Source organism: Hylobates moloch, unplaced genomic scaffold (assembly GCF_009828535.3).
Source record: "Hylobates moloch isolate HMO894 unplaced genomic scaffold, HMol_V3 SCAFFOLD_18, whole genome shotgun sequence".
NCBI lineage: Eukaryota > Metazoa > Chordata > Mammalia > Primates > Hylobatidae > Hylobates > Hylobates moloch.
In genome coordinates, this window is record NW_026652293.1 from 66,904,677 (window position 1) to 66,919,665 (window position 14,989).

At 46.6% G+C, this 14,989-nt stretch overlaps 1 protein-coding gene across 2 annotated transcripts in view; it reads left to right on the forward strand.

Moving 5' to 3' along the window:
* SLC35F3 (solute carrier family 35 member F3) overlaps positions 1 to 14,989 on the forward strand; it is a 460,449-nt gene that overhangs the window by 437,660 nt on the left and 7,800 nt on the right. For both annotated transcript variants that reach the window (XM_032137017.2, XM_032137018.2), the window contains 4 exons: positions 1,406 to 1,625; positions 8,886 to 9,011; positions 11,029 to 11,221; positions 12,352 to 12,441. In XM_032137017.2, coding sequence (XP_031992908.1) covers positions 1,406 to 1,625; positions 8,886 to 9,011; positions 11,029 to 11,221; positions 12,352 to 12,441 — 629 coding nt within the window. The remainder of the gene's footprint in view (positions 1 to 1,405; positions 1,626 to 8,885; positions 9,012 to 11,028; positions 11,222 to 12,351; positions 12,442 to 14,989) is intronic.

A 14,989-nucleotide genomic window follows, 5' to 3' on the forward strand; every position in this document is an offset into this window, starting at 1 on the left:
CTGCATTTTAATATTAAGTGGCACAGACCAGAGCTATTCCCCCAACCTAGTGCATTTGGTTTATTCTAGAGATGTCTTTTCTTTTGCTCTTGTGGCAGTTCATTTGGGACTGAGTCTATTTCTAGATCACTAGCAGGCTGACTCCCTTCCTGGATGGCAGGCCATCCCCAGCTGTGGCAGTGCTGCACCATGTCCATGAGCCTGGATGGGGACTTCCATGAAGCAATGCCTCCTAACTCATCCGTCTCCTTGCCTGGCTCATCGGGCCCAACCCAGCAATGATCTTCACTCCCCAGCAGTCAAGGAAACAGGCAGCTGTCCACCAAGCCTTCTCAGTGGCCTCTCTCCACACCCGAGCTCCCCACGGCCTCCTCTACTTCCTTATTCTGCATGTAGAAGACTGGCTTTAATTTTCTTAAAGATTTTTTGAACTATCTGTGATCCTTCCCCCTAGACTCTAGAATGGCATCAAAAGACTTTCTTCTACAGATGTTTCCTCATCTCATCCCCGCATTAGACTCTGAACTTTTGGATCTACTTATTCTTCCTGTGCTAGATAGTCTCTTAGAGAAGTGGGACTTCCACATGGTGGAATAAGTACCCTAAAAATGGCCTCAGGGAGAAAGTAGGTCGCGAGTTAACACTATTCGTATCATAGCCAAAATGTATTAGATATACCCAAGAAGTGACTGCCCCTGCCTGATCACAAAAATAATTCCAATTGAGGGCAACATTTTTTAAAACTATGTTTCAATGTGTTCTCTTACAGCAAGCTTGTCCAACCCCTGTCCCACAGGCCACATGTGGTCCAGGCTGGCTTTGAATGAGGCCCAACACAAATTTGTAAACTTTCTTAAAACATTATGAGATTTTTTTTTTGCGATTTCTTTTTGTAGCTCATCAGCTATTGTTAGTGTTAGTGTAGTTTATATGTGGCCTAAGACAATTCTTCTAATGTGACCCAGAAAAGCCAAAAGATTAGACACCCTGTCTTAGAGTATCCATCCTCCTGCATTACCATCCTTCTCCCACAACCCCCACCCCCAATAAAGGTTCAGTGACCCCCTTCTCTTACTCAGCAAGTGACAGAATCCCTCAGTCAATCACCACAGAATTAGGCTTTCAGGTCAGATAACACCAACATTACCTTCTGTATAGAACCATAAATTCCAAGCTTAACATGAACAGAAGGAAGAATCTGTGACATTAGATCACTGTGCAACATTTGTTTCAGGGGACTAAAGCAATAGGTTGAAGGGATTTAATAGAAAGACATTTATTAAAAATAATAATTTTAAAACCCTGCCCCTTCCTATATTTGCTTAAAAAAAAACTTGGTATAGGAAATAAATGGTCTGTCTGAACCCAGGAAAATAATAACAATGCCTCTCTTTCCTTGTTTTAGGGAATGCTGTCGATTTTTTGGAGACAATGGCTTGACTTTGAAGGTGTTTTTTACCAAGGCAGCACCCTTTGGTGTTCTTTGGACACTCACAAACTACCTGTACTTACATGCAATAAAGAAAATAAACACTACGGATGTCTCCGTGTTGTTCTGCTGCAACAAAGCTTTTGTGTTCTTGCTCTCATGGATCGTTCTCAGGGACAGATTCATGGGAGTGAGGGTAAGTTCCTTATTATCTGTCTTCCTCCCTCACTCAGTCATGTCAACCAAAACCTGCCCATCGGCTTGCTTAGCTCCATGTGCTGGACCATGAGCATAAGCTGCTGACCACTTTCCTTCTGATTTGCAGCAGAAAATGAGCCCAGCAGAGGGCCCGGTTCTTGGTGTGCCTTGCCAACCTTCTTGCTTGCAAACCATACTAGACAAGCATTCATTAAAGCACCTTTCATTTCAAGCATTTCAACAAGCATTCCCTAAAGTGTGTGCCAGTCGGGGACCCAGCCTGGGAATGGCGATGTGCTCCGCTCTCTGCGTGCTCACCCCGTCTCTCATGGGCAGCTTTCCCGGCTGTAGGGCGTGGCATGACCGTGCCCTGCAGCCTGGAGCTTTCTGCTAACACTGCCACTCTCGGGTGAGGATGTGCGTGAAACCCAAAGCATCCTTCGGCATCCATGCGTGCATGCAGTCTTGGCCCTTTGCCTGGGCCTTGTGTACACAGCCAGAGTGGGCCAGACACACTCGTGCTAAGTCCCAACTGCGAAAGGCCAGCTTCATTCACTTCCTTCTAACCAATGACGAAGGGGGAGTGAAATTATATCCCTTGAATTACCTCTCATTTTACAACCGAGACTCAGTCAATTACATTAGAAGCTAGTCAAAGTTAGCTCGTCGGATTTCATAACAGCTGTATGAAATAGGACACGTGCACTATCAAATATCAGCTGAAATAGAGATTCCCCCGAATAAAAGAAACAGGTGAAGTTTCGCACTGGGCAGAACCCTAGAGACTTCTGACTGGCTCCCTCCTGTGGCCAGTAGCTGCCACTGCCCCGTCATCACCTTGCTACAAACCAGCGCCGAGAGCATTTGGCCAGGCCGCTAGTTCTCTTGTAGTTAGTGTACAGCTTTCCCCTTAAGCCACAAAGCTAACAGCCGGTTTGAGGGGCAGTCCCATGAAAGTAAACCCTGCTGGCCACCAGTGCAGGGCCCTCTACTTCCGTCCTTCCCTCATTGTCCTGGGAAAAATGACATCACCCTAATGGTGCATTCACACCCACCTAAGTTACCCAAACAGCAGTGGGGACGTGAGTCAACTTCTGAGTTTTATTTTTAGCTTGCAGTAGGGGGAAAATTTGTTTTGAGGCTTAATGTTAATTTTGGAATAAAAACTCACTCTCTGTGCCACCAGAAAAGCTTTCAGCAAATAAATGATCTGATGCATGTCTGCAAGAAATGCAGATACTTCTCACAGTGAGCCACCCAGCAGGCTGCCTGACTCGATGCTGAAGACTTGAATGTCCTGGGCCCCCCTGCAACCCACCCATGTCCTTCCTGACTTTATTTTGTTGTAAAGAGCCAGGAAAATTTATGGAAATTTTTGGCATGACTCAGATGTCCCTAGAAAATTCCAAATGAGACCCTGTTCCTGGGAAGAGAAGCTTCAAGGTTAATTCTGCATCTAGCAGAAGAAACCCATTTTTTTTTTGAGGTTAAGAGAAGGAGGTGTGAAAAACTTGAAAACTACTCCTAAATTCATAGAAAGCAATATGATGCTTCCAGATCTTTATTGCTATACGTGGATAAGACCCCTCCAACCCCCTACCCAACAATCATCCTCGGAGAATATGGCACATTCTGGCCATGCTGGCCCCTTGATTGGTTTGGTCTGTTGCTGATCACTGTGTACTGAGCAAAGTTTTGTGTTGAAGGCCTTTGGTACTGGACTGACGCTGAATGAAGATCCCAGGAGCCAGTGTCGGTGATGGCATTGATGGCATTTTGTAACTTGCAAAGCATTGCGCAGTTATGAGTCTCTCTAATAATCATTATTCCTCTCAGAAGTGCATGACCAGTCATCTAAGAGCTTCCTCCCACAGGTTGTGTTGGAGCTCCCTCTTCTCTTCTTCAGGAGTTCAGAGAGCTAGCAAAATCCATCATGAGACACTGCCATGTACCAAAGGGACTGAGAGATTCTCCTTGATAAACAGATGGAGATTTAGTTCCAAGATAATATCTAACTGGTGCATGGGACCTCTCAAACTTCACTCAGATCTGGGTTGGCTGGCACTGTCCATTAGGTAATTTCCAAAGACTGAAAAGAATTAACATATTCTCCATCCTGGAGGGCTGAGCATATGAGCTTGAGAGTCAAGCAGACATAAAAATCCATGTTGAAGGCACAGCCTTATGTTTGTGGAATTGGCTGCTAAGGAGACTTGTGTTATTAAGGCAATTACTCAAACCACAAGGGCCACGGTTCCTGGAAAACATCAATAGGTGGAAGTCGTGCGCAGATCCAAAAGGAAGCAAATGTGTCTTATCATGCTGGGGAGATTCCTGGCCACGTATGGTATGAGAGGGTGAGAAGTCGTTGGAGTGTCTGTGTGGAAGAAGCCAAGCTGGTTCCTTGTGTCGCCATCTGACTCTCTGCTTAGGTGTGCTTTCTGTATGTTCCCTGGTTCTCCAGGTCAGGGTTCTAGCTCAGGGATGGAGATGTCCTAGGCTAGAGTCAAGTGACGAGGTCACAGATCTTGGCTCCACTCTTATAAGTTGTTTGGACCTTGAGCAGACGAGTAAATGTCTCTGAGCCTCTGTTAAATGGAGAGAATATTACTACTCATCTTAGAAAACAGTTGTGAGAATAAGATGATGCATGCCTCACACATAAAACTCAACAAATGGTATCTTTTCTTAATGGCGTTCTTCTTATTATTCCTTCTCAATTGGAGGGAGTTGACGGATCAGCCCAATTCTCTTGTTGGTGGATGAACATTTAGAGAGGCAGTTTAATGTGGCAAAAGCAAGAGTAGGATGAGGGCAGGTAGAACCCTGGGCACACACTGCCCGCTAGCTGTGGCCAGGCTGAGTGAGACCACCCCCAGCCTCCATGTCAAGGGAAATGGGAGGTGAGATTCTCCGATTGTTCAGGGCTGTTTGGGACCACTCATACTGTGAGGGTCTTTAAACCAGGAGGGACAGGGGAAGGAGCCAGAAGGTGAGCTAAGAGGTCATCCATGGGGTCCTCAAACCCCAGTGGCACATTCCTGAGGATCATGGACCTTTTTCCAAGATCAGTTCCCATCTCAGTCAGATTCCAGCTGATGTTTCCAATAATCAAAATGTTTACAGTGTTTCAAAAGGGGCCATCCATTCCCAAACACTATCTGGTATCTGGTCGTGACTCCCTTCTGTGTGGGGGGCTGCCCTCTGCAACCTGAGCCCAGCATGGGGGAAGACACAGTGGACAGGCAATGGTGGAGCTCACAGCCCAGGCCACTTTCTACTCTTGGACATAGAAGGAGTGGACTAGAGGATCCCCCAGTTCCCTCCAAACTCCAGTATTCCGTGAGTCAATGAGAGCAGGCCAGGAGCTGGGAGGGAAAGAGTTGGGGGAAGGATGATTAAAAATCAGTCCATTTTTCCCTTTTGTAAAATTACCTGAAGCTGTGCAAATCTAAAAAGCTTCCAAATGGGGTTCTGTTTGGCAGAGAACAGGCACCCCGCCACGTTTTGTTGTTTGTTGTTTTTTAGGTTTTTTTGTTTGTTTGTTTTTGTTTTGCAGATGGGATCTCACTATGTCACCCAGGCTGGATTGCAGTGGTGCTATCATAGCTCACTGCAGCCTCAACCTTCTGACTTCAAGTGATCCTTTCACCTCAACCTCTTGAGTAGCTAGTAGTCAGGGGCATGCCACCACACCCAGCTAATTTTTTGCGTATTTTGTAGAGACAGAGTCTCACCATGTTGCCCAGGCTGGGCTTGAACTCGTGGGCCCAAGCAATCTGCCCGCCTCAGCCTCCCAAAGCACTGGGATTACAGGTGTGAACCACCGCACCAGGCCTTGCCACCTTTTAGCAAGACTAAGCAGGAGGAGCCCTAGTCTGAACGGTGATTAGACCTCACCTAGGGCACCACCAACCCTCCTCTCTCCTCTTTAAAGCTCAAAGGTTTCCGTTGCCTTCCTGTTCAGCCCCACAAGGAACAGGGAGCAGAACTGTCATGGAGATGAGTGGTGTGTCTGTGACTCAGGCCTGGGTGCGTGGGACTCAGATCTAGAGCTCTGGCAGCCGGGCAGGTTATGACAGTGGGTCACCATGCTGGATGAGGACATGAAGATGCTAAGCAGTAACCCCCGGCCTGTGTTCCTTCCTTACCTCCAGCCAACTGTTCCCTAGACAAAGCAGAGGTGGTGGCTCTTACCCATCTCGCTCTTGGGCCACTGTGACCCATCGGTCTTTGTTTTAGGATTTGTTCCATGGGGAGCATTGAGGGCTGGGGGGACAGGAAAGTGTAAGGAAGGAGAGGCATAGGGAGGTCAGGGAAGCTAAGTTGTCATGATTCCACACCCACCCTCAGCACCTGTCCAGGGGCCCCGGTAGGGAGAAGATGTACGTGGAGCACGTGGAACCACAGAGCGGACTTGACTGGCCTTCCTAGAGAGTTTGTTTTAGTGCAGGAAATGGGCAGGAAAATATTGTCACATGAAAACCAAGAAACTCAGATGTGTCAGGGTGTCAAATGTAACATATGCGCATACTTTTTAAAAGATAGAACTGGAAACTTAACAGGAATTCCAGGCATCAGGAAGGAATCTTGAGCTCTGCCCCCAAAGGCCCGGGGCACGTTCCAACCCTGCTGTGCTCCACAGGGTATGGAGAGTGAGGTAGGAGCCCTAGTTCACATCCCAGCACGTGGGTCCGGTCATAGCAGGGCTGCTGCTGTCCAGAGAGTGGAAGGCCTCCAGCCAGGGGTGTCAACACTGTGCCTTGTGGGTGGGACCCCCAGGAGAAGGCTGGGAGGTGTGGGGGAGGAGATCAGAGTCCCCCTGCCTGCCTGTCAGAATGAACTGATGGGGTGGCACAGGCTCCTCTGATGTTTATCTCCTCAACAGACCAAAAGGTCAATGGCCAACCATGCTGTCATTTCCTACCCCCTTGTCCCTTCCCCCAGCTTAGCCACACAGTGCAGCCCAGGCAGAAGCTTTTAGCTGTTTATTATTTAATCAATAGAGAAGAGAGGAAGAGGTTGGAAATCTGCCCTGCAAGTCTTCAGAAAAAAATCACCCCTCACTGTCCTTCATTTCCTCCAACTTCAGCCGTAAGCCTGGAAAGCTTCAATAAAAGGTAGCTCCAAGCCGGGCACAGTGGCTCATGCCTATAATTCCAGCACTTTGGAAAGCTGAGGTGTGTGGATCACCTGAGGTCAGGAGTTTGAGACCAGCCTGGCCAACATGGTGAAACTCCGTTTCTACTAAAAATATAAAATTTAGCCAGGCGTGGTGGCAGGCGCCTGGAGTCCCAACTACTCGGGAGGCTGAGGCAGGAAAATCACTTGAACCCTGGAGACAGAGGTTGCAGTGAGCCGAGATAGTGCCATTGCACTCCAACCTGGGCAACAGAGCAAGAATCCGTCTTAAAACAAAAACAAACAAACAAAAAGGGTATCTCCAAAGGGGAGATGCACCAAGCATCTGGAATTGGGCCATTTTCTTCTCTCCATTCCTTTCTCCTGTCTTTTCATTGGGAGTCCTCTGATGCCTGCCCGGGTTGGCGTGTTCCTGGCAGCACTCTTGCATTACATGTGTCCTCTGGAGCAGAGACCAACTCTTTCCCCCCCTGCTTTCTCACTTTTCCCTTTTTTATTTTCTTGTGGGGAAAAATTCCCTTATGGTCTTGCTATCTCTGTTTCTTCCTCTTAATGAACACTTCTACGCAGTACATGTAGCATTTGAATATGAAATGTAGGCATACATCTGATGCAAAATGGTGTGGCTGACGACAAGTGAATTCCCATACTGGAAAGAACACGCAGACAGATTGGGCCAGGCAGTGCTCTCTTACACGATAACCACCTGCTCTCTCAATGCCTCTGCGTTAGGGGTGGATACAGCATTATATAGAAACATAGCGTATAAGGTATACCCTAAGAGAAGTATGTAACTCAGACATACTGCATGAGATTAAGCCACATTATGTTTCACTAACCTAAACATCTTATGTTTTAACTACTAAGGCAACCTCAATTTGAATCTAACAGTAGGTTGGCAGTACTTCCTATGTGAATCATGCGTTCCTGTTTATATATGTAAGCACCAACTCTGCAATCAGGCAGACCTGAAATCTGACTCTGCTCTTCCACATACCAGCTGTATGGGTTTGGGCAAGTTACTTAACCTCTGTGAGCCTAGGTTTTCATGTCTACAAAATGAGGTGAATGATAATATCTACTGTGAGGATAAAATGAGAAAATACATAGAAACATATATCCTATGGCCACTCAGTTAACCTTAGCTATTTGATATTGTTTTAGAGAGGTGAAGTTTATTTTGAATGATTCATAAGAGGGATAAAATTCTCAGTAAATCCAGGAGTGGAAACGTCTCCTGCACATATTTGTTCTACTGACAGCAACCCCCTCTCCACCTCCTACCTGGTGACATTTCTGCAGCTTCATGGCTACCTCAGATCAGTCCTTGTATTGATTCTCTGTGCTGGTGCATTTTCTCCTTTGAGGAATATTGTCCCAGATGGTTTATCTCCTATTTACTCTGGCAATTTCACTTTGCACAAGAGTTATGTGTTCATCTCCATGAAGCCTCCGTCCCATGTGAGAAGTCAGTATCGGGACAATCACAGGATTGAGGGGAGCCTTGGTGGGTAGGGTGGAGGGGCCTATGGCCACGAAGGAAAGGAACTGCACCTCCAAGGCTAGGACATTGTTTGTAGCCTTGATTGGCAGGTGACATTCTGTCAGGCCCCACTGCTGGGATGGAAAATGGGGACAAGATCTGCTGTCCTCCTGGTGGCTTCCGTGTTGAGATATGAAATACATAAAAGCAAGGTCACAGGAGGTCTTCAGAAGGCTGGGAAAGAACTCAGGTCATCTCCAGGGGCTTCCCAGGGATTATCTACTAGGCTTGTCATGACCAAATAACCTGCCACTGCAACTATGACCACCTCCTTCTCAGGTCCCCAAGAATCGCAGTGACTGGCCACCACCATGCCACCCATTCCTTGCTGCCAGCGGTTTCAGTTCTTTGGTCAAGAAGCCAAGCTTTGCTAAGTGCCCTCTCTAAGCAGCAACAAAAATTTAGACAGGAGTCAGACTTTGCCTGTTGCTCCCCCAAGGAGGAACAAAAAGGAGACACCACTTTCCCCTCACGTGTCTAAACCCCACACACATTTCCAGCTCTTTGGCACTTGCATAGTCCCTCTGACTCCGTCCCGACTTCCCTGACCAGCATTTTCTTCCGTCCATCCAGATTGTGGCCGCCATCCTCGCCATCGCTGGCATTGTGATGATGACCTATGCTGATGGCTTCCACAGCCACTCCGTCATCGGCATCGCACTGGTGGTGGCCTCAGCATCCATGTCTGCCCTCTACAAGGTACGCCCGGGGAGTGAACTTTCTCAGCTGGCTGGGCTCTCCTCAGCCAGCACAACCAGCTTTAGATGGCTTGTCGTTTACTTTTCAACAGCTTCCGATGATACCTGTGCTTCAGGACAGGCAGCTCTAGACAGCTGGAGTAAACTGTGCAACAGGCAGACAGAGACATCAGTAGAGGGCAAGGGGGAGGTGCGCCACTGCTCTTGGCTTTGGCTCTCTGGGCCTTCCTATCTGTAGCCACATCGTTGCAGCACCTGGGATAAAATGAGTGGCGCCTATCCGCACAGTCAGATTCCTGACATCATCGATGGCAGTGAACAAGCTCAGTGTTTGCTCAGATCATTTGCCACCCTATGGGGTGGGAAGACTTGAATATCTGGTGCAGCTTTGTCATGTAAATCTTTGCCCACACAGTTTTTGCAGCCACCACTGCTCGCTATGAATCCATATGCATTTCAAGTACTGCCTTGAAGGCTAAATAAATAAAAGTACAATGGCTGTAATATGGGGATAATAAAGTATTTTGATGAAATGTTGGGAACCATGGGAAAGCACTTGCCAACTTCAGGTCTAGAGGAAACAAATTTTTATTCCCACACCCAGGTCCATTTCTCTGTTCACCTCCTACTTTATCAAGCCCCCTGGCTGCTCTCCCCCCTCACTTCCCTTCTCCTCCTCTCTCCTTCTCCTAAGATCCATAGCAGAGAATGCAAATATTTTCAGGACTCCAAATTGGAGAACTGACCTAGAAGATTCAACGAGAAATGAGATTTTAGTTTTGAGACTTATCAGCCCTTTGTGGATCCAGACAATAGGACTGATATAACTAAGCACTGTAGAGAGTCATAAGAAAAGGCAATTTTCCCAGCTCTGTGAGTACCATGTGTTCTGGTTTTGGGAAAATGAAATAACTCAGCCTTACCCTTCATCACCTCCCTGCCCTCACCTCCCACAGAGGAAGACACACATGTCATTTTCTTTCTCTGAACACCTCTCACTGAGGAGATGTGATAATCTAGCACCACTCTGAGACTCTAGCAACTGTCCAAATGCAGGAAATATTAGAAGGCTACATACACTCTGCTAGACTCAAATAGCTGTGGACTAATAATGAGAAGCAAAAAATAGGGAGAAACACAATCCACAATGAACACAATATTCTGATTCAGATTCCCGTCTCCAACTCCTCTACTACTTGTCCATGGGGACTCCTAGGTGAGAGGCTGAAAGCCATTTACTACTTCCTGAAAGCCTTCCTGCTTCCTGCATTTTTCAGGAAATACATGAGTGAGTTGGGAAATGGCTGAACAAGGAGAAAGCAAGAAAAGTAAGAGAGACAACAATGCAGAGACTCAAATTAGACCACAGCTCACTCAGCACAAGAGCTGCCCTGGGGCCATCTGCATCTCTCAGTTCAGCTTCTGGGCACTCCAATCACATTCACCCTCTCCTCCCGGCCTTCCAAGCCCCTGAAATGATGTGCAATAAAAGAACAGGTGCAAGAAAATAAAAGTTTGGTGCATTCCACTAAAACCCATGCCATTTCTGGAATGGACATGGTGGGATGGAGCAGAGATGAGCAAAATCCCTCCACCCTTGATTTACAAAAAATATCTTTGCAGCCAGAGCACTCTTTCTTGGGAGCAGTGGTGTTCAACCTGCTTATACAGGGTCGAGGATCCCTTCTAGGGGTCTCTGAGAGGATGTGTAATCATGGCAGATGTTTTTGAGTGATGTAGTGTCAGAAACACAACACAGACTAATCAAACCTAGTATGAAAACCCATGACTCCCAAAGCAGCTTTCTGTATAGCTAAAGAGCAACTCTCCACTGCCATGTCGCTGAGATTTGAATATGTGAGCAAATGAACACAGGCCAAACCCCGTGGAATTCACCTGGAATCTGGTTTCCATCCTGCAGTGCAAACCCAGCGTTGTGGAGTGAACTCTACTTCGCTTACATCATGTTGGGGTCTGAGGTGAGCCTTCACCCCGTCCTCCTCTGCTTTCTCCTACAGGTTTTGTTCAAGCTCCTCCTGGGCAGTGCTAAGTTTGGAGAAGCCGCCTTATTTTTGTCCATCTTGGGTGTGTTTAACATCCTCTTCATCACCTGCATTCCTATTATCCTCTACTTTACCAAAGTGGAATACTGGAGCTCTTTTGATGACATTCCATGGGGAAACCTTTGTGGATTTTCAGTTCTTTTATTGAGTAAGTGGTAACCACCTGTCCAGAATTCCCAGAAAGCAATCACCCACAGAGGACCCTCAGGAAACATGTTCCCTGAAGGCAGAAAACAGTGCTCATTGCTATTCTTTAGTTCTCACTGGTTTTTAAGATCTTTCTTTTTCACAAAGTAGTCTTTGAAATGATGACATTGGTTTCTAATTCCAGAGCCAGAATCAATGTAGTAGTCACAGTGCTCACTGCTGCTCTGAATAATGAACTAATACCCCAGTGTGTTGCATATTACCTACTAAGCACAGTACAGCAAGGAGCTGATAAACTAATACCTGCAGAGCTCTTAGAACATTGCCTGATAAGTGTCAATATTCAATAAATACTATAGATTATAATTATTATTAATGTCATCATCATCATTGTCTCCATTACTTGATATAAGTCTAGAGCTAGGCAGGAATGCAACCAAGGACATGACTTACCCAGTTTCCATCTAAAAACACATATCCCAGCCAGGTACAGCGGCTCATGCCTGTAATCCCAGCACTTTGGGAGGCCAAGGCAGGAGGATCGCTTGAGCCGAGGAGTTCGAGACCAGCCTGGGAAACACGATGAGATCTCATCTCCACAAACATTTAAAAATTAGCCAGGTGCAGTGGTGTGCACTTGCAGTCCCAGCTACTCAGGAGGCTGAAGTGGGAGGATCACTTGAGCAGAGGGATTGAGGCTGCAGCGAGCTATGATTGCACCACTGTGCATTGCACTCCAGCCTGGGTGATAATGCAAGACTGTGCCTCAAAAAAAAAAAAAAATTCCCAGAGCTCCTGTTCATGCAGTTATCCCAGAAGCATTGCCAGCAGCAGAGAAAAGCAAAACTGGTAAGGTGGTCGCAGTCACCTTCTCAGTGGTTACCATTTCCAAACTTATTTCCCTTCTTCAAAACTCAGGGGACAGAGGGGCTGAGTACTCAGAGTGTCTGCTCCTGGTCCCAAGTCCCGGAGCCCCCAGAGGAACTCTGAGTTCACTGAATCACAGTAGAGGGTCATTGTAACTCCTAAGACTCCAGCCTCATCAGCGAAACCTGGGTCAGATAGGCCAGCAGGGAGGTAAAGTACAGAGCAGTCGCGAATAACACTCGTTGTTTACCTTCTTTATTTCAGCATTCAATATTGTATTAAATTTTGGAATCGCCGTTACATATCCCACTCTGATGTCTCTTGGAATCGTCCTCAGCGTACCTGTGAATGCAGGTAAACCTATGTGGCTTTCTATATCTGCACATAAGCACACACACTCAGTCACCTACTCACACACACATGCACACACTCATGCATACGTGCACACTCACACACACTCACATATACACACTCACGCATATGCACACACACAAACACATACACACACATACTCTCACATACATACTCACATATATCCTTGCTGTGCCTGCTATAGAATGCATGTTTACCTGTCTGCCAGAAAAAAAAGCATTTAGGTGAAATGTTGATATGAGTTATATATGCAATATTTTCTCCATAATGGGCTGATTTTCACATACCACTTCAAGTCACAGAAAGTCTAAAGGCATCTTGATTCTAACTGGTATGGGGAGCAGAAATGAATCTCATCAGTATTATTAACAAATGTAGGAAATTATGTAGCAGAAAAAAATGTAACTTTTGCAGGTAACTTTCTGGGGGAGAAAATTTGCTCAAGGCATGAGGTAGAGGCATGCTGACAAGCTGAAGAAGCGTGAACGTGATTTTCCCCGACCTCCAGGAAGACAGGGAGAGAACACTCTTTGCCTGGGAACTCGGGACTGCCCTTTGTTTTCCCCTGGGGTCTCGTTGCCAAGGCACACAGTTGACAGCTCTTTCAGAAGCTTGTCTTCACCTGCCCCTCACCGCCTTCCCTTTCCTGGCTCACACGGATAGGAATTTTGGATTTTCTTCCCAGAACCTCCTGGCCTCACACCTGACCTCCCTAGGCATCCTTCTCTCAGCCAGAAAAGGGCTGTGAATCTGTCCTCTCCGGAACACTCACTCCTTTGTCCCTGGCACAGCTTCCTTCAAAGCCATCTCCCAAATCCTGCCGCTTCCAGACCATTAAAAGATTGCCCCTCCCCCACCCCAAAGGAATGGCAAACCCTTATCCTGTTCAATGTGGTGGTGAATATGCCTGCAGGCACCCCAATTTCCCAAGCCTTTCCCCACGACTTGGTTTCCCACCGCTCCCATTCCAAAGGCGCTGGACCTCCCTGCCCCACCATGGCCCAGACTCCCCTGGAAGGACTGCCTCACAGCAGCGGCAGTGTACCAGGCCTGGGGGAGGCGTCAGGAGACAGGGCTCAGGCTCAGCACCACCACGACCCACCTGGAGATCTGTGGTCCCAACTCATCTGCTCTCTGAGCCTTAGCTTGCCTCCCCTGCAAATGAAAAGTCATACCTACCCTTGCTACTTTGGTTGATGTGACAACCAGATGAAATAACTGATGAGACAGCATTTCAAAATGCAGAAAGCACCTGAGCTCCTGGACAGCTGCTAAAAAAGAAAAATGGCCCAGATGCTGCAGGCTTCTGAAAAATCACTTGTCACCATCCTCCCCCTACATTCTTTGCATCTTGAGTTTGTAGTCACACCGTGTTCCTGTCTCCAGAAGGCATGTTCCAGTTGTCTTATATAGTAACTTACTTTGAGTGTATAATATGGCCAGATGTTTGAGAGATTAATTAAAATCATTTTTCATTACTTACCTGCAACATAAAAGGTTTAATGATGAGTCCAGAAAAGGAATACCAGGCCACTCTTGATTGGAAGAGAGAAGCTGGGGAACCGGCTGCGTATCTCACTTGTCAAGGCAGAGCCATTGCCTGGCTTTTGGGTTCTCCCCGACATCTGCTCAAGGGACTGGCTGGTTGGCTCTCCTTATCTGCTGAATTAACAGAATGTTTTACCAATATTAAAAATTAAAATACAGGCCAGGCACAGGAGCTCAAGCCTGTAATCCCAGCACTTTGGGAGGCCAAGGTGGGAGGATTGCTTGAGCCCAGGAGTTCTAGACCAGCCTGAGCAACATGACAAAACCCCATCTCTACAAAAAAAAAAAAAAAAAAAGTAATAATAATAACAAAAATTAGCCGGGCGTGGTGGAACCTATAGTCCCAGCTACTCAGGAGGGCTGGATGGGAGGATCGCTCGAGGCTGGGAGGTGGAGGTTGCAGTGAGCCCTGATTGCACCACTTGCACTCCAGCTTGCATGACAGGGTGAGACCCTGTCTCAAAAAAAAAAATACAATTGACCCTTGAACAATGTAGAGATTGGGGGCACCAACCCCTGAATAGTTGAAAATCCACATACAACTTTCAGTTCCCCAAAAACTTAACTACTAATGGGGTACTGTTGACCAGAAGCCTTACTGATGAAAAACAGTTGATTCACATATATTGTGTTATTTGTATTATATATTGTACTCTTACAATAAAGCTAAAGAAAAGAAAATGTTATTAAGAAAATCATAAGAAAGAGAAAATATATTTGCTACTCGTTAAGTGGAAGTGGGCCATCATAAAGGTCTTCATCTTCACTGTCATCTTCACATTGTGTAGGCTGAAGAGGAAAAGGAAGAGGATGGGTTGGTCTTGCTGTCTTGGTGTGGCAGAGGTGGAAGAAAACCCACATATAAGTGGATCCGTACAATTCAAACCCATGTTGTTCAAGGGTCAAATGTGTGTGTGTGTGTGTGTGTGTGTAATTATCTATCTATCTATCTATCTATCTATCTATCTATCTATCTATCTAT